Source organism: Alternaria postmessia (assembly GCF_024291825.1).
Source record: "Alternaria postmessia strain BMP 2775 chromosome Unknown scaffold_137, whole genome shotgun sequence".
Lineage (NCBI taxonomy): Eukaryota > Fungi > Ascomycota > Dothideomycetes > Pleosporales > Pleosporaceae > Alternaria > Alternaria postmessia.
In genome coordinates, this window is record NW_026260210.1 from 15,419 (window position 1) to 38,563 (window position 23,145).

The following is a 23,145-nucleotide window of genomic DNA, read 5'->3' on the forward strand; positions in this document are numbered from 1 at the left end:
GAGGGCTGGCTGGCGCTCCCGCCCACGACGAGCGCGGGCGATGCATCGGCTACGTAGGGTGTACTCCCTTGCCTACGCGGACGGCTGCCCTTGCGTTGGACGAGCTTGTGAGAGCGCCTCGCACCGTTTCCGGTCCGCCCACCTTGCCTGGAAGCTTCCCGCAGCCTAGTTTTGTGCCAGACGGGGTAGCGTCTGTCACTTCGGCAGCGATGGCGACGATAGACAGTCTCTTTAGGGTCCTTGCGCGCGCGAAGCACTGCGCCCAACGCAGCGCAGTGCGTCTCGACAACCTGATGTGTCGCCAGTGAGCCTGAGCAACCCGCAGTAACATCTAGCCATGCACGCACCTGTTTGCGAGACACCGCAGGCCGCGATGTCGATCGGGAGAACTGCTTCATAACTGCAATGGCACGCTACAGTAGGGTAAGAGTGAGAGCGCATCTCGCGTCGTCTAGAAGAGGCCTTTGCTTACCAGAACGTGCCGAACAAGAGCTCGTCGTCCCACCATGGCCGCGAGGTGCAAGGCGTTGTGACGGCGCCGCAGGTGATGGCTGTGGGAAGGACTAGGCTAGCGCGGACGACGGCGTGCAGGCCGAGATGGGAAGTGAGCTGGAGACAGAGGGAAACGATGGGCAATGTACCTTTGCACCGCTCGTCAGGACGTGCCCCTCTCCTTACGCTCACGCTCACGATCACGCGGCTATGCGACGTGTCATCGAATGCAAGAGCAAAGGGAGCTGCACCTGTCACTCATGGTCAGCAGCATCCTCGATACCGCTGCAGACATCAGGCCGAGTTCGACGACGCATAAGCTCGTTGCGTGTCGAGCGAGCGCGGCATGTACGGTGGAGCGGTCACCGAACACCAACTTTTCCAAGTCACCGAAAGGTCGATATCCATCAATTTTTCATCGAAATTCGACTCCAATGTCTTCTTGGATCCTTTTCCCAACGTCCTCTCTCCGCTGCCGGCGTTGTGGCAGGCGCGCTGCCTTCTTTTGCCTTTCAGCTCACAGGGAGCTGAAATCTTTTCAAAATGGTCCGTGCGCTACTTGGATTTTCACGTTCGGTCGAAGGCCACAACCACCACCACCACCACCACCACCAAGACAATGAGACAGTCTTGACATTCCTTGTTCTTGCCATACAAGGGTATTGCCAGGCTGGATGCAAGGCTCTCCATGCGAAGAGCTACGGCACGATCCGACAGAGCACCGGCTCTCCACATCCGTCGCTCTTTCCTGCTCCTTCTCTTATGGCAGCGAACTGCCTTCGAACACAAGGGATCCATCTTAGTGTGTACATATACTGCTCAGTCTCTCCAGCTGAAAGGGGAGCTGTAGCTTGAAATGGTAGCAATACCCGCGCAGGTAAGAAATGCTTTCTAAAGTAGTGTGTGAGCACTGTAATTCTATAGCTTAGTACGTCCTATATGCCCTTCGGGGGGCGAGATGGTGGACTTGCTCCCCATCAAACAGACGTAGAATGAATACCAACCAACCAACCAATCAACCCACCAACTACGGTGGAGCGGTGCGTGTGGGTCGAGTACTACCATCCTAGACGACTGTGAGCGATGTACGAACGGCGAATCGACTGCCGGATGGATATCCACCTGTAGTAGTGCCTTTACACGAGTTGCTTCCCACCGTGCTCTTGACCATTGCCGTCGCGCTTGGTCTGTCTCTTGTTATCGCGCCGCTTCGATGGCGACACAGGGCAGTATTCGAGCGCTCGTCCAAGCCATTGTGTTGCTGTTCCTCCTGACGCTGTTCACTCTCGCAGCTCATCTTCTCCAGCACTGGGGTGGCATCTCTCGGGAAAGGCCCCTCTCCCCTCTCTCTTTTAACACGCTGCAGTGCTCGTCTCTCTTGTTCTATCCTCTAGCTCGCAGCGCGTAACGGAGCCTGGCGATGTGTCTGCGGCCATCCCAACGGACCCAATCCCGACGACGCCTCGGGGCGGTTCCAACACCACGCTCCTCATCGAGACAGCTCTGCACCCGATCATGAGCCCGGGGGATCGCGCATACCCGCGTCTCATGTGCCCGCAACCGAACCTCGACCGCTATGCTTACCTGAAGCGTTCGTACTCGGCCTCGTCCTACGTCCTGAGCAGTACAACCCAAACAACACCGTGATGTTCTCCAACGACGGTGCTCTGTGCATGGAGGATCTTCTAGAGCTCATCCATCAGCGTACGCTACAGGGCGCCGATCAGACATGCGCCATGGACTGGACGTATGTCGGTGACCATCCGACGTTCTACGATGTGTGGATCGCGCGCGGCATGACGGGCGACTCGTTTCTCGAGATTCCTGCGAGCGGAAGCTGGGACCGTGCGTGGGATCTGTTTTAGAACGACCGGAATGCCAAAGCGCGGTGGGCCAGCTGAAAACCGTTTCAGGTGTTCGCGCGGGGTACAGCGACGACACGACGATGAGAATCAAGGCCCTCAAAGGTCATACCTCGTTGCATGCTGCGCGCGAAAGCGATGATACTCTGATTGACTGGGATACCCTACCGCCACAGAAGGTGAAGGGCATGCCGAGCTATCAGCAGCAGTCCTTTGTCGCTTGGCATGAGGGCATGGCGTACTGATACATGCGGCTGCGGGGGGTGGGGTGGTATACAGGATCTAGCGTATCGCTCATGGCATCAAACGTCCAAAAGACACGCGAATCACGATGGCGGTAAAGCTTTACAGGATGTAATTCGTGCGTAAAGCTACGTCCTAGAACCTTTTTCCTGCTCCACAGCCCTTGAACGCGCTCGAAACATTTCTCATACCACCCGTGTAGGGTATAAGTGCTGCTGCTTATTCAATACCTTTACATATTACTTTGCGGATTCGCTCGGATCGGGGCCGAAGCACAATCTCAAACGGAACAGGGCTCCGTCCACTCGCACCATCGTACTCGTTCAGATCGACAGGATGACCTGGCACTTCTGCCAGGTCGAACGCCCACAGCATCTTCGTTACGGCAAGCCAAATTTCGCGCTGTGCAACGAGTATACCGGGACAGATACGCCGACCGACGCCAAAGGTCCAGTGGTCGCGCAGGCGCGGATCAGCCAGTCTTGCAGATTTGGCAGAAGAAAGACTATCGTCGAGGTAACGGTCAGGCTGTCCCCAGTGGTTAGTGGTACGGTGAGATTCTTACAGGCACAGAAATGGCTTACGTTAAACTTGAGGGGATCAGGATATCGCACTGGATCGTGGTGCATGGTCCACGTATCCAACACCAAGACCGACCCCGCCGGAATGAACTTGTTGTCACATACGAGGTCTTTGCTGGCCGCATGTGGTGTGCCCAGCCAGAACGGATTGTGGCACCGCTCCACCTCTTTGATGATAGCTCGGCAATAGGGTAGATTGGCCTCGTCTTCCAGGGTAGGAAGACGGTTGCGGCCAACGACGCGGTCGAGTTCTTCGTGAACCTTGCGCTGGACGTGTTTGTGGGAGGGAATCAGCGCGCTAAACCACTGTATGATGGACGCCGTCGTCTCGACACCGCCCACCATGAACGCCGAGGCTAGCATGGCCATGTCAAGATCATCCAACTGCTCCCTGTCTCTCGTGGCGACCATGGTCTTGACGAAGCAATCCTCGACCTGCACACCGGTCTCCATGCGACGCTCGATGCGCTTGACTTGGCGACCATAGGTGTCCACCAGGGCAGCGTGCAGTTGCTTCCCGCGACGCTGCATTTCCCACGGCAGGCTTCTCTGTAGCCATCCGGGCACGAAGTCAACCAGATTAGACATGGGGCCGGTCGTGTTCATGAACTCGCGCGAGAGGGCCAGAACTCGTGAATCCGCGACACGAATCCTGGGAGAGCCGAATGTGATTGCGACCATGCAGTTCAGAGAGCAGCGTCCGATGTAGACCTGGGGATTCAGGCGCTTGCCATCCGCACAGTCCCTAAGGAGCGCTCTGATCATCTTCGTCGTTTCCAAATCGAGCACGCCAGTTTGCTGGCCGGCGTCTTTCGGGTCCAGCGAGGCCGTCGCTATCCGGCGGTGTCTGCGCCTGCAAATGGAACTCAGTACCTGTCGTTGTCGTAGACTTTCCTGGGAAGGGGAAGGGGGAGGGGGAGGGGTGGAGAATCACACGAGACGTACCACATGTCCCCGTATCGGGTGGAGGTGATACCCCTGCCCTTGAGGATCGTCCGACTCTTGACGAACATTTCTTTGCGATCGGAGCAGATGGCTCCGTTGCTGAGGAAGAGGGATTTCGCAATGCCCGGATCTGACACCACGACGAAGCGCTGGTTACCGATCGTGAAGGAGTAAAGCGGTCCGTATTCCTGGGCCCATCTGTGGAGGGTCTGTTCGGGATATGTTCTCAGCAAGCTGAAACAACCTACGGCTTTGGTCAGTGATTTCGACGCTGCCAGCTGGACGACAACAAGCGCATGCCTAGTATAGGGTAGCCCCGAGGGCCCTTCGGCAGGCCAATGGCGCCGCGGCGCGAACGACGCCGCCATGCGACAATGCCGAACATGAAGCCAGCCGCGACCACTAGATATACAACCCACATTCCTGAATACCGTCTGTACGTGCAAGGCGATGCACACGAGAGCGCAGCAACCGAACGATGCAACGGTGCACGGAGTAGGCTGCTTAAGATATGTCGCACGGTGGAGTGCAGGTACTATAGACAGAACAATGAGGAGAGAGCATGTGTTGTACTGATTGTAGTATCCTAGCTCAGCTCGTATGAAGGTCATCGCACGGCGTTGTTAGCAATAAGGTTCATGTTCGCGACACCACTTGGCCTGCGACAACATACAACGACGCTAGGGGCATTTCTCTGCGCAAAACACTATGTCTCTTAGTCTTGGCTTCCTGTCATCTGGATCAGTGGATGTCGAGGAGGGAGCTAGGGCTCAGCACTCTGGCTGTACGAGAGGGCCATCGCCATGGCGAAGCAGAGATGACCTGCCGGAGTCACGACGATCATAGACGCCGATCTACCCTGTGCATGCAGCTTCGCGATGGGCTTACGCTCGCGTACGCGTTGCGGGACGGCAGCCTTCCCTGATCCGCCCTTGTAGCCCCTGTAAGCTGCTTACGGGGCAGACGGGGGTTACGATAAGCGAGTATCGACCTTGGATATACTGACGCTGCAAACGAGCCGCATGGACGCTTGAACTGCTGACATCGGCTCTGCGTGGGAACCGAGAGCGACGTTCCAAGCTGATCACTGTCGTCGGCTGTTGCTGGGCACCATGCCCAACTTGCCGCATCGGACTTGCGCGTGCGTCTGAGAACTGTGCCGCAGATTTCAGTAGAGCAAGCACTCATGATGGGGATAACCTATTTGAGGATGCGACGACCTGCTGCCTGTCGGGCGATAACGACTTGTGACCGAGCGGGATGAGTTCGATACCGGTGAACTTCGACAATGTTCGCTATTCTCCAGTTGATCGCAGGCCCTACTTTTGGGATCCTGCCTACCCGCAGTGGATCCAATTCCTAGAGAATGGCGCGTGGGCATCAAGACACGTGTCAAGGGTAAAGGAGTACGTTTTTTTACAACGCGTTTCGCTCCGCGCACATTGGCCTAACGCTAGACAGGGAGACCAAGGACGAGAACATAAAGAAGATCGCGAAAAAAGCGGAAAGGTTGCTACCCCCAAACCTAAGCGCGACCGAGACACCTGGGCCCGCTCAGCGTCCAACTTTGCCATCCTTCCAATCCTACCATGCGAAGATTTCGTCAGAGCCCCCGTGTCACGGGCCTGCGGGCAAGCGCAGGACGCCGCAGAGACGACTGCTTCCCGCATCCAACTCAGGCTCATCGGTGTCCGCACGAAAGCATCCCTACTCTCAGGTTCCCAGGGGACAAACGCAGCCTAGCCAGGGCACGACAGGCGGTCCCTATCCGAGACTTGATTATTACTGCATGTAGAACGGCAACTTGTAATCGTACCGCTGGCTCAATGCAGCGGCCATCGGCACCAAGGAGGATGTCTACAACAGGTCTATGGTTGTGCTGCGCCAGTGTTCGCACTGCAGAAGCAATACATTTGTCTCAACAGGGTCGATGGTGAGAAGCGGGACGAGTATACCTGGGTTCGAGGTGGAATCAGTGATGGTAGTGAGAAGCGTATCAGTTCATGTCGTCGTTCTGTAGTACCGTGCTCCGGTTGCAGGCAACTTGCTACAGTGTAAATCATCCCGGAGGTATGTGGTGGAGGCAAACAATGGTGTCAATGTCGATATCGCCTTCCTCCGAACGTGCATGCGTCAGTGGACGGGGCGGTCTTTTTGTCTGGTATGTGGTACTTGCTGCTATTCCTATACGAGAGGATGGTCACATGGGTGTCTTTTGAGCTCGTACGTTTGGCGTGGCTCGTGTCGCTACGGATCATTGCAAGATTGAAGGATGGGAATGCTCTTGTGGCATAGTACGCTGATAGGTGCGTGATGTACGCCTTGAGCGAAGCGCTACTGACGTTGTTCCCAGCTCTAACCACCCAACTCCCCCTCGGAATGGCGAGGTAGAGCTGACTGCCTGGCTGCTAGTATCTATTCATCCTACATAATGATCGTCTTTTCCCTCGCAAGCAGCGATGCGTGGAACGCGGTAGGCATGCTTTGCATTCGTATGTCTTTGCAACACAATCGAGAAGCGGAATACGTACTCGAGGTGAGTGGCGGGTCACGAGTATCTCCATAATGGCAGAACCGGCAGGTTCTCTTTGTGAATTACATAATGAGTGCTTATTACGTACAGAACAGGCCAGCCCGCGATAGCGTCACAGGAAGAGATTTCTACCGTGCGCGCCGGCCAGCAGCCTCCTACTTGGCATACATCCCACGTTTCTATCATGGTGATAAGGACAGCTCAAACTTCTCGTTCGTCGGAAGATCTCGTGAGCTGAAACCCGACATTGCGTGAAGGGACTCTTCCGGCAAGGTCCATGTTTGTGCAGCTGTGCTTCAACAACTGAGGTCGCGCCGCTCCAAGACAAAGGCGACTTCTTTCGACTAGTCCTTATCTTGTTTTAGATGGAAGTACGGGATCAGGATGCGTACGACCATGTCTCTCGGCCGGTCACTCGAAAGCGATCCGTTGTTACTGAATAGGGTCAGTAAGGTACAGGGTGTTGCTAATTGGCGTCACTTACACGGCCGCGGTGATATTCTCACCAAAGTACGACGCCGATTTCCTGAGGAAATTCATGCTACCAGGCATGTTCATATTCTGTTCGCAATTAGATGGGTGGCGCCCGAAGCCCTGGGGACAACACGTACCAGACTGGCGTTGGCGGATGGCACGCCAGCACGCGCAGCGAACCAGTCGGACACAACATAGCCCTAAAAACCGAGTTCGTTTTCCAGCAGACCATCAAGCGCCTTGCCGTCCTGGCAGCCGTAGCTTCCGTTGATGCGTTGGTAGGAGCACATGACTGAGGCAGTGCCTGCTCGCACGGCATTGGCAAACGGCTAATGGTATGTCTCGTGCATAGCCTGGAGGACATGGTCAGTTGTCGTGGCCCGCAAGCAGTTTGGTAGGGCTTGCCTTGTCGTCTATGTTGGATCTGATCGCCTCGATGGTCATTCGATTGGCGCTAAAGGTGGGATTCCGCTGAATCTCCTCCTTGTTGATGATGTAGTGCTTCGTCGCTGCCTGAGCGCCCGCGCTCTGGATCGCCTAGATGGTCACTGCGACGAGTTCGCCTAAGAGGTAGGCTTCCAGACTGAAACCCTCCCAGTTACGTCCGCCAAAGGAAGATCGCCCAAGCGGGCCGGCGATTGGGCCCAGTACGACGTGGGCGCCTTTGGCACAAAACTCTGTGCCCATATAGAACGCATGCTGATGGGCGAGCAAAAGGTCCCAGGATGCTTCTACGGACAGCTGAGCCGGGAAAACAGACACAAAGGGGGCGTTGCGGATCGCCTGCGGTCCATCTTGCAGGCAGAGGCCAGTGAGATTGAGACGGCTGATAGGTGCTACATCGCCCAGGCAGGCGCCCGTGGTACCTGTAGACGAGTTCAGTTGCTTGTCAATCTGCAACAGAGTGCTCCCTACCTATTATCATGCCAGCCTTCTCCGCAAGTGTCAGGTGGTCGACGAAATCTCCAGCTGCCTCCAGCGCTTCTTCCCACCTCCGACTCCGGTAGTGTAGGCTGGACGGTAAGTCAGATAAAGAAGGAACCATTCCCAGGGTTGCTTTCGGGAAGGGTAAATGGGCGGGCTAGTTCCACATGGAGTATGCGTAAGGTCAAACTGCGCAGCGACTGCCGCGATGTGGCCGAGCCATACGACAAAGTATAGCATGGTGGAGGTACTGTGGCGAATACAGCAGGTCCAATGTTGTAATACCCAGCGATATCGCCTTTATACCGCCCGTGTCCGCCATTTGTACCTGCCCAGATGCGAGATCTTCCGTGACGTGCGAAGAAGGCACCATCCAACAGGCAAGATCGGATCCAGGCGACATACCTCTACGTAGCTAAGTCTGCACAGCAGCGCCAGGTTGCGGAAACCACTGTCAGCCACGTGTCGCGCGCTGCTTACGATACACGGAATGGACAGCTAAAGCAGATATGCGTGTGGCATTCCCACGCATCTCCGTGACGCGTGGGCGATTCCACCACTCGTCCTGTCTGCTTGCCGTAATCGTTATAGCGTCGTAAACACCATCGCTGTAACCGTCAGCGTCATACTCATCTTCGATGTAGACATTCCCCACCGCGTTGACCGAATGCTGCATCACAGTTGCCAGAAAGACGCTTGAGCTGCCGTCGCCTAACGGCGATCTGCTTACGTCCCCAACATCAGCAGCTTACTTACTCTACCGAGAAAGACACTTTTCGGATCAGCGAGCCTAGTCTCTTCGTCGCTGTCGCTACGGTACACAGCGTTCGAGCGTCGCCTGCGGCTCAGACGACGCACAGCCACGGCATTTTGTGTCGTCGTGACGAGGCTTGGATGCCTGTTCGTCGACATTGGGTTAACGTCAGAACCGCTGTCTCCTCCATTTTCGCCTCGCTGTCAGCCTTGGACCTGAAGCGCTAGGCATTGCTACCCTTTATAAACGAAAGCTAGTTCGCAGTCACAATAATACAGTTTCCAGCTCTGCGCAATTCCATCACTCAGTCTTTTCACACAACCACAACGACAGAACGGCTACGGACCCTTGAACTCCCATAAGAAAGATGGATCCTACCTCGAGCCCACCCACTGTGGCTGAACAAGGTCCCGGCATAACGAGTATTGACAAGGTGGTTGAAGACGTAAACCACCAACTTCCACCTCGGCCGTCACCAGAACCAACACCACACAAAGATTTTGTGGAATGCAATCCCCCGAAACCACCTACATACCGCAAGTTCACCGTCTTTACCGCTGGCAGTATAGAGATGGGCGATGCAGTCAACTGGCAGCCGCTGATGGCAACCCTGCTGAATCACTTGCCGATCACTGTGTGCAATCCCCGGAAAGGCAAATGGGATCAAAGCATTACGCAACAGGCCAAGAACGAATTGTTCAGACAACAGGTCGTATGGGAGTTGAAAGCACTGGAACAAGCAGACGTCATCTGTTTCTTTTTCGACACTAGGACCAAAAGCCCCGTATCTCTCCTCGAGCTGGGCCGCTGGATGGATTCCGATAAGGTTGTTGTTTGCTGCGGTCAAGACTACTGGAAGTCAGGGAACGTCCATATCACGTGTGAGGAGTACGGTGTCCAATGTGTCGAGACATTCGAGGAGTTGGTACCCGAGGTCGAGAAGATGCTCAAGAAGAAGGGCATGGCACTCGACGATAAGGGCGACTTGATCGGGGAGAACGTACACGTGCCGAAGGAGAAGCCAAAGAAGAAAACGCAGCTTGAGGAGAAGATCGCCGAGTTGCAGAAGCAAGTTGATGAATTGCTAGCAGAAAAGAAAAACGGCACAGCCGAGGACGTAATCAAGATACGACCTGAGTGAGCTCTGTTGCTTGTGGAGGGATGGTGGATCGCGGCACGTGTGTCTAGTACCGAGAGTTACCTGTATAGACGGTGGATAGCAAATCCTAACATTTATCACGACAACTTGTGTACCTTCCAATCGTATATTCTGATGCCTAGCCGTTCAGTAGGCGAGTCCGGACAACGTGAACGGCTGTGTACGTCTCCACGTGGATCGTCACAGTTTGTGCCGCTGGGCGCGGGTGCGATTGAGCAAGAGTCAGTGAGACAGAGTGCATGTTTTGTGGACTGTATCGCTCTAGCTCTATTGACTTCTAGGCCAGGTCATGGCACAGCTCGTGACAGCGTTCCTATTATGACAGGGCGACTATTGCGAAGGGTTCTAAGCCACCGATCCAGAGGCGACCGTATCGCTGATTCATCCCTGGCTGCATCTTGCTATTCTGTGGTTGTTATGAGCACCATTGTGAACGAGAAGAACAGCGGCAATCTGGCATGGCCATGTCTTACGTCCGTCTTCTTGTGTGTGCCTTGCAATCTCACTTCAGTGCAGCGATCCTCCATGGCGTGCCTACCGGAGATAGCAATGCACATGCGCAAGAGACGCAGCACATGTTCAGAGGCCCACCCAGTGTGTCGTGCCGTGTAAACAATGCACGTTCGATCATTCAAACGTCTGTTCGCTGCTGGTGATGGAGATTAGAAGGCGTTGGTCTTCGTGGCTCGATTGCACTTTTCTTGCGCGTGGTGACCGGCTGGTGCCAGGTGGTGGTGTAGTGCAACACAGACCTCGTTTTCGGTGGGAGAAGGTTGCAGCGCCTGGAATTGTTCTACCGCGAGTACTTTCTTCTGCATCTCCACTTCAGCATAGCTTGGTGTGAGGCAGGTCGTGCAGTGCGATAATCCCTGTGCTGGGCATGTCCACCAATCGATGCAGATGCAACACCCGCAGACCCAACCTTGCTCTGTCTGGGAGGGAGGAGGTGGATAGAAAGTTGTGATGTAAATCTCCCGGCTGAACAATTCGTACAGGTCGGCATCGATATGTACGTCCCAACCAAGCGCTGCCAAGAATTGGGCTTCCATCAGGTTCACCTCCACGTTCGAGAAGCCGGCGAAGCCGCATTCAGGAATGACACTGAGATCCGCCCAGCAAGCGTTGTTCACGCTGTCATCGTTGTGGACCTTATGTGCGAGCATCAAGGCCGCTAGGAAAACTCGATGAGGGGTAGACGGGCGACCGAGGTGAGCAGGATGCAGGCGACCCCGGAACCATGATAGATATATGAGGCTCATCATGAGTTCCGGGATGGTGGTGTAAGACCGTATGGTGACGTACAGGACGAAGTCGGCGATGGAAGGAAGACAGGCCTCGTCCACACCTGGCCTATAGACGGATAGGCGCGGTAAAACCTTGGCCACTTTCTCAGCGACATGATCGATGAGACTGGATAGTTGACCAAGCTGAGTGAGGTATTGAGGCATGCTGAGCTGGTGATAGAGAGGGCATGCATGCGCAGACTGCCGCGAGGAGGTAGGGTTATAAATTCATGCACCGTGCAGACTTCACACGGCTAGAAAGGGGATCCCGCTGCAATTGTGACACTGTAGTGCATTCTGCAAGTCACCGCCTCGTTCGTTGGTACAGCAGCTGTGTGAATCGACGGCAGACACTCCTAAGCAACGGCCTGTTCGCACCGGTACAAATCACTAGATTCGTGATCGCTCCGCCAAACGACTATAGCCATGTCTCAAACAGATCTTCCGCTGCCATCTGTAAGTCGACCTGGCTACTTGCTTATTAGCTCACTCCTCGTACTCTTGTTATCGCTCGCTGCGTGCCGTGTGACGTCTTGTGTCTGCCTCGTTCTTACACATCTCCGCCGTCGGGTGAGTCTTTTCAACACACCACCAGTTGGCGTCAGCACCAGGTTTTGTCGAGCACCGACGACATCTGCACACCAGTCAGGGCCTAGCACTTCTGGAGTCTAACGCCTGTACTGGGCGAGATGGCGGCTTACAGGTCCCTGTGGCGTGTGCCGATCCTGGGACATCAGCCTTGACGAACGGAAAGTGAATTCTAGGTGCCTTCTCATCGCTGTCTCTTCGGAAACAGCCGTTATGAGAGCTCATGAAACATGCTCACGAGTTCGCACAGACACGCACAGAGTTATGGACCGCCTGGGTCTATGAGGGCTTACATCGTATCTTAGCCAATCCTGCGTCAGCGATGAAATGATGTAGTTACCTCTTTCGCAAAGAGCCAACTTGCTAAGGCCCAGTGATCATGATCGATTGCTACATTGAGCGCGGTGTCATTCTGATGATCTCTAATATCGATGTCTGCCTTTTTGTTATGCAGCATCTTCACTATGTCGAAGCGGCCTTCGGCAGAAGCTGCGTGTATCAGAGTAAGATGATTTTTGTCTTCGTTTACAAGATTGACGTTTGCTCTACTAATTAAGCAGTCTTTCTAGTTCAATTCTGGAGTCTCTAGCGCATATCATGCAAAGTAGGATGTTCATCAGTTTTCTAGACTCCAAACCTTCCCTTTTTTCTTTATCGCTGTTGGCTTTGACCTTCTGTATGAGCACGGCAGATTTTATTAGGGACGAGAGGTCTCTTCCGATGTCTTTGGCTGCACGTTAGGGGTCAGCCGATGACGATGTTGTCAGCGTACGCGTAATGATCCATGCGAGATCGACAGTGTTATTGTTATGCCGCGCGATTACAGCCATCAGCGATTGTGGTCTCACCTTTGCAGGCAGCACCATGAAGATCCGGTCATCGTTGCAGTCAAGTGCCGGCCAACCAAATCGATCAGACGTCCAACGCTAAGTTACATATAGATGGTGGAGCTGGGAAGAATCAGCTTGCAACTGTGCGCAAGAGTGAAACAGCAATCGTTCGTCACTGTATCTTGTTGCACTGCGACAACCTTTCGCGAGTGAATGATACAACTAATATATGTTGTCCTAAGCACACTGTAGCAAAGCGACGTTCAGTCGAAACCGGGCCATACACTCCGAATTCTTCTATGCCGTAAATCACAGTTATATCTGTTTCTATCTCCGCTCGGCCAACCTCAGTGGTTTTCAAACACTCCAAACTCAGTCTCTTAGATCAACCGCATATCAGCTCATACTCTACCATGCGTCTTTACAGCCCTTTCACCCTCGCCGTCCTAGGTGTTACTATGGTCCAAGCTAAGTGTTATACAATGTCGGGCGATATGTATGGTCAGTCCGTGGACGGGGCTAATGAAGTAGTGGCAGAGTTCTGTGACCACAGCTTAGCTGGCTATTTCGTCGAAGGTCAGGCTAAGTACCGTTGCTTTCAACTGAACCAAGAGCTTGAAGCCGAATTTTGGGTCATATGGAAAGGTCGTGGAGGTATAACATTGAACAGCAAGGACTGCAAGATGCGCCTCAAGAACGAAATCGTAGGATGCACTCTTGGTGGTGAGAGTGTTGTAGCTGACTGGTACTTTCGGTAAGCATTTTTGAGTCTTGTTACACTTGGGAAAAGAATCAGGCTAACTGACTTTCACGTGAAAGCTTTGATCCGAACTGGGGGAAGTGTTAGTGTTGGGGGGAAAGTGAGGTACACGATGTCATCACAGTGGTGCGAGGCTAGGGGCTGCGCTTCCGGTCGAGAGGGGAATGGTGGTGAGCGACACGGTGTTGAGTTGTGAGAATAACGAAGCTTCCATTCGCAATACATACTTGCCATCTTGAACCACAAAGCAGGCTCCGTGTGCGCGTAACCGCGATGCTGAACTGTGGTTGCCGTCCACTCCAACAACTCCATCCCATGGTACTGCTACGACGCAGAATGAATAGCGAGCCGATCATACTTTCCAAAACACATACTACACGTACGCAAAGGTACACTCATCCATGAGGAATACCGCAAAAACAAGGAAATAGTGGTGTCAGTCCGATCAGTGATAGAATCCAAAGAATAAATTTCGCTCCCCATCTTTTCTCTGTTCCATAATTATGCTTCTCATCGCTAGTTCTTGCAAATTTCTTGCTTCGTCTTTGCTTGATGTCAGAACAATACTTCTCGCAGTCGCAGCGCATGGGGCAACGAAGCCCTCTAATCTCGAGGTTGTCAAGTCTGTTACCATACCGTTTCCGTGCATTCCATCCATAGACAATATCCGACAGTTGAAGTGTATGCGTGCTAGTTGTGGCGACATCATGAGGTTGAGTTACAGTTTGTGGAAGGAAGACGCTATTTGGTAGGTGCGCTGTATGACGAGTTCGTACACCTGGTTGCACAGGCGGGGTAGGTCAGAAGGTAGATTGGAACAATCATAGATTTGTATTGAGTCTCTCTGGAAACTGGTGCGTTGACAACGCTCACTGTACTCGGATCCGAACTGACATAAACTAAGAAAAGTCTCATATTTGCAAATTACGCTTAGGATACGCTTTATGGCAGAATCCTTATTATCTTATATTAACTACTTGAACAGCATTAAGTTGCACTTTTACACCCCGTTCCTGTTAACATTGGTACAGTAGTACTTACTATTGTGCTTTCTAGAAATGACGGATCGGATCCAGGGTTTCCCATCTCTTCCCACGACACGGTACTGTACCTTCACTTACAGTGTAACCTTTACATCATGAGGCGGACTTATTTAGTGAAGAGTCACCACCTTCTTATACTTTGCTACGTAGTAGATCTCTCTCTACATACGTGGCATGAGAGAGACCTTGCCAGTGTCGTTCAGTCGCTCAGGCTGTGCACCAAGCTCAACATATCCCATCCTACCTCCAAGCGACTGCCTGAGATTCCACTGGGAACAAGCGATTCTTGCTGAGGGCGATACGCTCCGATGAGAACCAGCCGGTGGGATCACAGAGATCGAGAAAGTGGGCCCAAGGTGGTTGGTGCTAGCCGTCTAGTGTGATATCAGACTTTTTAAATAATCTGTTTGATGCAGAGTCATCGTGCGAATCCAAAGCAAGGGGCGTTGAGCGTTCGACTACATCACGCTGGTGGCATCATCATTCTTCTTAAGGTGCGCGATATCTATTCCTTATGCCAGGAGCAACCTCTGCATCGGAAGACAAGCGAGGGATTTCGGCTTCGAGAGAATCTATCTAGCGCTAGAAGTCTTGACGTGAAGCAAGAAAGTTATACCAGCCTTGTGGCTGCCGTGGAGCGTAAGGTTATGCATCGTTGCCGCCCTGGTCGGTACTCCCGATCGAGGCCGACATCGCTTTCGGATAGCTTGAAACAGCCTCATACGTCTGGCAAAAACATACTTCGCAACTTACTTCTGTCTTTTGGTAAGTTCTGCTTTTTTTCCAATAGGCTTGTCTTGAGGTTGTGCTAAGTCCTGTCAACGAACGAAGAATCGACCGCTGTATATACAAGTCAAACCAACTTTTAATTAAAACGAGGACTTCGCATAGAGCTCATTGCTTATCACACGTTCAATCAAAACGTGCCGTGAGCCTGTTTGCACGCTTGACAAAGCTGCGCGGCCAGTGGACGCCAACCTGGCATGCACCGCGCGCAGCCAGCAGCTTGTCAGCCATATCGCGTACAGCTACGTATGTAGACGCAAATCCACGTTGGTCTAGGTTAAGTATATAGCTGATGATTACCTGCTCTCCTCTCTGGGTGAGTTTCTTCGAGTTGGGCTGGCAATCGCGTCGGGCAGGTACGCCAGCGCGTCGGCGACGGATCGATCGTTCAGACACGCTATGGATAGCAGCAGCATTGCGATTACTCTGTATTTGATGAGATACGATAGAGGAAATAGCAGGCTGAATACCTGCTTCATTCGAAGCTACTAGGGTAGCGCTATGTTGGGCCAGTGTACGTTAAGGTGAAAGAGATGATCAAAGTTGGTGGGGGTGCGGCGCTCGCTTGCCTGCGTCGCCCGCTTGCCACATACGCTACGCAATGTTTCGAAGTACATGTGGCAATGCGGATCGAAGGACATAGTGAAGCAGGAACAGAGGTTTCTACTAGGAGATATCGAGAGCACGTTCAGAGACCTGCATGTTGTGACATGAAACATCAAGCACTACAGAAATCCAAAGCCTAGCTGAATGTGTATATGCGTGGTCTTGATATACTTAGATACGATCCAAGCAATGGCTGTGTATGAATTTGGAGATACATCGCCCTTTAGTGACGGTCGCAGTACGTATCCCATAATCTCCCGAGGAAAGGGATTCCTCAACTCAAGCCAATGCTATCTCAGTTCCGCCCGTTACCAAGACCGTGCTTCTTTGTGCGCAGCTGGAGCGTGCCTGAGAAGCACGTCGCTGGCACTGGATCCATTCTCTTTAACAACTAACGGATACACGAAGGATAGTATAACTATAGTTTCCATTGAGGTAGCGTCAGGATTGCGCTCGGTAAGGCTTTGCCGGAGGGTTGTGGGTTTCACTGTGTCGGGGTTCTGGCAGCGGAGAGAGCTGGCTGCCGACTGTCCGCAGGCCTCTTTGGCTTCCGTAGGTGTGCAATTCACTATTTACTGTTCTATGACCTATCGTTGTCAGATTGGAGCCCTTTAGGTCCGCTTGTTGAGCAGAGATGGTGCGTAGACTCGGTTGATTCACTTGCAAAGAGTAAAGCTCCATCCCATCTACGCTAAAATATCCTGATCGCAGCTTATCAAGCACTTCTAGCAAGGTGCTGTGTTCCCATATTCTCGAACGGCTGAGTGAACGCTCCGATGTAGAAAGGGCCTCTACGTACTGAAAGCACCTCGTCGTTGTTTGGAAGCGATTCGGCATGGAGCTCGTAGCTGTAGGTATGCGTTCGATCCGGGTCAGCCTCGCTGGGGTGGCTAGAGTGGTGGTAGTGATGAACCTCGAAAGCCAGGATGCCAGCATTTCCGTTGCATTCTGAGACCTTTTGCAGTAGGCGACGTTTTTTTCTGGCACATTTCGATCTCCTGCAAATCTGTGCAGCCCAACCTCGTTCGTATGGAGCGTTGCCGGATCGAGGTTTCTCACAAAGCAAACAACTGTCAGACAGTATTCTACTAGCTGATACGGAGTGCACGAGATAGTGGAGCCATAGTATATTGTCTGGTGTGGATAGACGAATCGATACCTTCTAGTACTCGATTCGGCAGTTCTACTTATACTCGCACTAACAGAGGTCACGTGAGGCATTCAACCTCACATTGACCTACGTTCCTGACAACAACGGTCCTTTTCATCGGCGTGGTCCATACTGTTCGCCAGGACAGAACTATCGAGACAGTCGCACTGTAGAGGGTGGCTAGGAGTTAACAAGGCTGCTGTATATATGGGGTTAGGAGAACGTCACATAGTACCTCCTGCAACTGGCAGGGCATGACGTTTTTACACCTACCGTACTGTGACTGAAGAATGCAGCTTCGATTCTGCCATCAGCGACAACACATGCGCTTGGCTAGAGGGTAACAGATATGGTTCATACGATGCTGATGGCTGACGCTTAGCTGAAAGCGAGTAAGCAGATCTCCCTAGCAGACTGTCTGGAAACTGTGTGCAGAAGGGGAACAATGGATTTGCTATACACGAAACGCTAGATGCATGAGTACGCGAAACCAATAGCAGAAAGAATTGTCTCGAAAGCGGTTTACGTTGCTCAGATAATGGGGAATCAGTTACGAAATGAGCTTTTCGTTTGACTTTGAGCAAGCACTTGTTCCATACATGCGTTCAGCGTGTCGCAACAATGTTTAAATCCCATAATCGTGATGAATCTGTGTATGGTGTAGGCTGGCCATATTCTGGGTCCGTGGGATTTTCGATGTTGGTCTTGTAACCATTATGGGTTTTCCAGGCAGGGAAGGCCCTCCAAAAGTGTTGCCCTGGCTCGGTCGGGCCGTCTACAAAGATCACGATTTGCTTGCGTTATGCACACTAAGCACTTTTCACAACCCAAGATGGCTTCAAAATTGATCTGACCATAGGCAGATGTAGATGTTGTCGCATGTCAGGAGGTGGTTCTACGCCACCATCTGATAGTGCTCCAGCTCGACGTAGACTGTTGACTGCTAGTGCCCGGTCACTCTGAGCACACTACCTGCGTGGAACATCGATATTTCGATTTCGTCTACTGCGGCTAGTTACAAAAGTCATGCGAGTGCAACATAAGATCTCCTCAAAGACGACGTGAAGCTGTCGCGTGGTGGGGATTCCATGGCACGCCTGGAGGACTATAGCACTTTTACACAGCTGTAGGGAGAATGGACGCGGAAAAGATCACAACATCATACAGACAAAAACTTTCTTTGGTGTGTTTGTAGATAGGCTGGTCCTTCTTGTGTTCGCACCAAGTAAGACTGAGTCCTCAAATACTGACGGCTACTGCGCACCAACGTCCCCAAGCTTCTGTTCCAGTATTTTGACTAGGACCATGGCCTGCCTCGATTCGTTGTCATCTAAAATCTCTTCGTTCTCCAAGTTCTTCTTCTCAAGTTTAAGCTTCTCCTTTTCGAGTTTCAGGTTCGCCTTCCTGAGTTGAAGCTTTTCCTCTTCGACTTCAATGAGCCTTTCCTGCGTTTCGATGTTTTTCTTCCTGAGATCAATTACCTTCCGCGCGTTATGTTTGCGATCCTCTGTATAGTCTGGCAATCGATTTTTGAGAACATCGATAACTGTGCGGATGTAGTTTGACTCCTCTCTTCGGAGGATACCGTCATTGAGATCCTAGCACCTGGTCAGTGGGTTGCCTGAAGCGTCTGGCAAAAAACTAACAGGGTGATTCGAAGCTCTGTTTGTTGGCTGTATGCTATGTAATCCCAAGGCTTTCCTTTTTTTTCTCGCGTTTCTCATGTCGTTCTCGGTGATTGGATCCACTCTGGAAAACTCTAACGCTAAACCCTTGGGTTTACGCTTTCGCTTTTGATTGCGTTCGAAGGAGGTCGCATTGTGGTCGTTCTGCGAAGAATAAATCTTGTTCAAGGTCAGCTATACACAAAACGATGTGACTTCGCAAGTACCTGTTTGTCTAGAGTAGGTTTCCACGACGGTTTATACGACAGAGAGTTTTCGACTGTGATAGTCTCCGTTCTAAGACGTTGGTTCCCAACGTCAAATATTGTGGCATCGTCGTCATCCCACTCATCTTCGCTGTCTGAGACTACAGTGTATTCGTTGACGCCCGGTTGTGGTCGATCGTTTAGATCCTTCCTCTTCATCAGACGGTTAACCAATGGTTCGTATTCAACCATCGTGACTCCAATCGAACTTTAAAGAGGATTTCTCTTACCTGTCCAGGACTGCGGCCGTTGCGAGATTGATACCTCAATGGACATGACATTGCCTGTGACGATGAAGGTGACTAGGTGTCCATGTTGTGGAGGTGCAAGAAAGAGGTGAGATGGTTGAAGGATGCTTGCAGGAGAGACTGGCTCTTTATATACCCTCCTCTGCCCCTGGACAGAAGGCAGGCAGCATTGTCGCCAACTGAAACCTGCGGCCTCCATCCTGGCTCCAATGCCACACCTTGGTTTCCACTCCCCTCTCTGGTCCATGGCATTGGCTTCCAGCTAGTACGCTGTCCGAAAGCAGAGCAAGAAGCCGCTCATCCATGCAACGCGGCTGGAGGTGGTCTGACTACAGCGGATGGCTGATTTTCCACCATCACGACGTGTTCTCATCCTGCTCTTTCCCTGTCCCCAAGTAGTTTGAAGGGAGGAGGTGGGCTGAATCCTGTTTGTGATTCCAGACTTTCCTTCCGGCTCTTCATGTGACCTGAACGAGGTTGTCATCATGCCTTGCTAAAAACCTCTCACTGCGCAATTCGCATGTCTATATTGCACTGTCTTTGGAAATTGTCCGTGACGGGAGCCTGCCAGTCTGCAGACAGGAGAGACCATTTGTCCAGCCTATCGCACGGGATATTAGGCCATACTTCCAAGGAATGACCCACAGGGCGCAGTGTCGTCCAAGGAAACAAACGCTCACAAGCATACCGTCGGATGCAGAGAGGCGACAAGGCTGTGGGAGTGGCGATGTCGCTGGGTTATGCGTTGAAGGAACATAGGGGACCGACTGGGCGAAGTAGCGAGTCACCGCTAGGTCGAATACTGTTGTGGAAACTGGATTGATCTTGTCCACAGTAACTGTCTCAAGGGGACGGCAGTCTACAGTCTACTTGATACCCACTGTACTCGTGCTTTCCGGCACGGGTTGTCTTCGTCATTGTATGACCTCTCTAAACGTACGCACAGTATTTCGCGAGACCACTCGACGGCGCAGTGCCAGATTCGCATCTCTGAGGGTGTACTGCAAGGCACTGGTAGCCTTCCATTGCAAGAGTCTGACTATGGGGAGTACATTGCCTTCGTGGACCGTCCATACTTCGACGTCGTTTGCTATTGACTGCTAAACGTGCCATGCAAGTGACACATTCGATAATCGTCGACGGTAACACGAAGCCGTTACGTGAGGCGGCCATCATGACACGCTTGAATGACTCGCAGAAACCTCGGCTAGCTATTGAAAGCTTGAGCGTGGAAAACATCACAGAGTTCAAAGAATCTACTCCGAATGCTACATATTGTCCTGCTGCGATGTGGCAAGATTTTCTATGCTGTGATTATGTCCAAGTCAAACTTTCCGCACCATGACCAGGGAAAATTACGCCTCCTTTGCGGACGACTCTCCGTCGCCAGTTTGAAATGGCATACTGGTGCTACTCAGAGGTATAGCTTCTTCAGTCCTTTGATCATGCTCCACTACGAGTGCTTGTTTTCTTCCAACTTCAAGGACAATTTGCTTGAGCTCCGAATATTCGGTCTCCAGTTTGCAGAATCGATCGTCCCTTTCGATCAGACTTTTCTCGATGTTCCGGATGTGTTCGTCGTGACTAAGAATTTGGTTCTCTTGTTCTCTAAGTCTATCTCCGAAGATGATCCATTCGTGTTTTGCGATGATCAATGTGTCGGATCCGGATGCCTTTACTTAGGTTAGCGAGACAACAGCGATTTTGAATTGGAAACCCACGCGTATATCGCACTCTTTGACGGCATTGCTCTTCCTCCTGCTATCGAATCGATGGTTTTTCCACCCTCGCTTCTTCTCGGTACCTGAAGTCTCAGAGGGCTGCACACTGGCCTCGTCTTCAGTGCATTCGATTGGATCTGTCTTGTCGTTCTTCGTGAGCGGACACGTTCTCTTTGTTGTCTGTACGTCCAAAATCCATGGGGACATATTTGGCTTTCTTGTTCGAGTGTCGGGAGAAGCAGATAAGGCGACAGAGTCTTGGACACCATTGAAACTCTATCAGAAAGTCAGTAGGCGAGTAAAAATACTTTGAGTAAGACCAACTTCTATATGTGAGACTTTGAGTGCCCACATTTTGTTATGTGAGTGCCTTTTGCGTTTTTTTCTCCTGCTGCCTTCACCATCCTCACTATCTTCAATCACCCGGCCTCTATCGGCTTCGTGTGGGACATCTTTGATGATAGATCTTCGTTTAGAGCCATTCTCCAAGGAGACGTCGTTGGGGGCGTCCTGGGAGGAACGAGTCTAGTCTGAATGAGTCGAATGAGAAAAAAGGATATGACTCCGAAAGTACCTGCTTCATTCGAGAAGACCTTGACAGCGAGGGGCTCATATCAATATCAGTGTTCTCGGCTGTACTACTTCCCCTTCTGAGACATCTATATCGGACGCCAAGGGTGTTGACATCGTCCTCGCCAGCCCTATCAATCAAGTTTGATTGGACTGTCTTGCGTAGTTCATCGCCTAGGGGCGGTTTGTAATTTAGACATCCTGACTTGACAAGACAGTTAACAGATGATTTGTGCGCAAAGATCATGACTGCAAAAAAGTTCACAGGAAGCTTTTCTTACCTGTCCAGAAGCGGGTCGCTTGTGAGATGGGTATGTCGATGGGGATGACATCGCCTGTGTTGATAAGAATGGCTGGGTTTTCATGCTAGGGAAGTGAAAGAAAGAGATACGATGGTTGAAGGATACTTGCAGGAGAGACAGCCGTTTAAGTACTCTTCCCTGCCCCTGGACATATCGCAGGCAGCATCGCCGCCAGCTGACACATGCCACTTCCATCCTGGCTTCAGTGCCACCCCCTTGGTTTCTTCATCCTGGTCGCTGGTACAGCAAGAAGCCGCTCACCCATGTAACGCGGCTGAGAGTGGTCTGACTAAAGGGGATGGCTGATTTTCCACCACTACGACGTATTCTGATCCTGGCCTTTCCCCTGTCTCAGAGCACAGCGCCTTCCAGAAAAGAAAGGTCTGCCTAGCAATGCAGGCATGCCGTCCAATGCAAAGAGGCGACACGGCTGTGAGAGTAGCGACGACCCTGGTTCTTGCGTCGAAGGAAGATGGGAAGCCGACAGGGCGAAGCAGCGAGTTGCTGCCAAGTCCATGCCCGCTGTCTAAAACGATTGATCTTGCCTACAAGCGCTGTTTGAAGAGGACACCAGTCTCCAGTTCACTCAATACCTTTGATACCCTTTCTACTCGTGCTTTCAGCCACGGGGGTTCTCTTCGTCATTGAATGATCTCTCTGCACGTAAATGCAGCATCATAACAACTACTTGACGGCGCAGTGCCGGCTTTACGTCTCTGAGAGTCCCGCAACCTTCCATCGCCACAGCGCATATCGAGATCGCGTAAGAGAAGATCGACACTGCCGCAAGGCGCCCTCCACAGGATGCGGGGCCATGGAACGGAGAAGTTGCCCAAACAGAGACCACTACTTCCCTTCTTGCGCAAGAGGCGGATCTAGGATTGCACAGCCGACAGTTGTGCTTGGCAGTCTTCGCCAGGCAGCCATTCCAAGATCAGCAGAAACAGCTCCTATCTCGATCACGATCGCAAGGTTGATCACCTTGGTCACGGGCATGAAGCCCCAGCTGATAGAAGCACTCAAGAAGATTGAGGCAGTCTTTCATCGGAGGAGACCGCCGTTCTGTCACTGAATTCTTCCCCGCCACTGCAACTTGTAGAACCCATTGCACGACAGCTCAGCGACTGCGCTAGGGTCTGACGCACATGCGAGCAGTGGGAGACTTTCCAGACGATCAATAGATACACAGCAGGAAGCCTCCTGCGGCGAATCTGTTCCGTGTAATAGAGGCCAGCACCAGCGATGTTCACCAGGCTCAATGCTAGAGTTCACATAGGGAAAGATGGAAGGCACTGTGATTCGAGAGTGTCACAGGAAGTGAGGTAAGACAGATTACGATCCACTAGGCATCTTCAGGTGCT

The 23,145-nt window shown here is 52.2% G+C and overlaps 6 protein-coding genes across 6 annotated transcripts; 1 reads left to right on the forward strand and 5 right to left on the reverse strand.

Moving 5' to 3' along the window:
* Positions 1-2,138: 2,138 nt before the first annotated feature.
* Positions 2,139-2,599, forward strand: J4E82_010671 (uncharacterized protein; the record flags this gene model as incomplete). The annotated part of the gene is made up of 2 exons (XM_051736882.1): positions 2,139-2,337; positions 2,406-2,599. 2 exons carry the CDS (start codon positions 2,139-2,141, stop codon positions 2,597-2,599), a joined length of 393 nt encoding a protein of 130 aa, XP_051583354.1.
* A 217-nt stretch (positions 2,600-2,816) lies between these two features.
* Positions 2,817-4,734, reverse strand: J4E82_010672 (uncharacterized protein; the record flags this gene model as incomplete). Its single annotated transcript, XM_051736883.1, has 4 exons — positions 2,817-3,125; positions 3,182-4,011; positions 4,155-4,321; positions 4,697-4,734. 4 exons carry the CDS (start codon positions 4,732-4,734, stop codon positions 2,817-2,819), a joined length of 1,344 nt encoding a protein of 447 aa, XP_051583355.1.
* Positions 4,735-7,667: 2,933 nt separating this feature from the next.
* Positions 7,668-8,294, reverse strand: J4E82_010673 (uncharacterized protein; the record flags this gene model as incomplete). Its single annotated transcript, XM_051736884.1, has 3 exons — positions 7,668-7,996; positions 8,046-8,122; positions 8,245-8,294. The coding sequence occupies 3 exons, from the start codon at positions 8,292-8,294 to the stop codon at positions 7,668-7,670; spliced, it is 456 nt and encodes a 151-aa protein (XP_051583356.1).
* A 2,335-nt stretch (positions 8,295-10,629) lies between these two features.
* On the reverse strand, positions 10,630-11,415 carry J4E82_010674 (uncharacterized protein; the record flags this gene model as incomplete). Its single annotated transcript, XM_051736885.1, has 1 exon — positions 10,630-11,415. One exon carries the CDS (start codon positions 11,413-11,415, stop codon positions 10,630-10,632), a length of 786 nt encoding a protein of 261 aa, XP_051583357.1.
* Positions 11,416-18,266: 6,851 nt separating this feature from the next.
* Positions 18,267-19,102, reverse strand: J4E82_010675 (uncharacterized protein; the record flags this gene model as incomplete). The annotated part of the gene is made up of 3 exons (XM_051736886.1): positions 18,267-18,611; positions 18,660-18,857; positions 18,905-19,102. The coding sequence occupies 3 exons, from the start codon at positions 19,100-19,102 to the stop codon at positions 18,267-18,269; spliced, it is 741 nt and encodes a 246-aa protein (XP_051583358.1).
* Positions 19,103-20,546: 1,444 nt separating this feature from the next.
* On the reverse strand, positions 20,547-21,119 carry J4E82_010676 (uncharacterized protein; the record flags this gene model as incomplete). Its single annotated transcript, XM_051736887.1, has 2 exons — positions 20,547-20,864; positions 20,913-21,119. The coding sequence occupies 2 exons, from the start codon at positions 21,117-21,119 to the stop codon at positions 20,547-20,549; spliced, it is 525 nt and encodes a 174-aa protein (XP_051583359.1).
* Between the last annotated feature and the right edge of the window lie 2,026 nt (positions 21,120-23,145).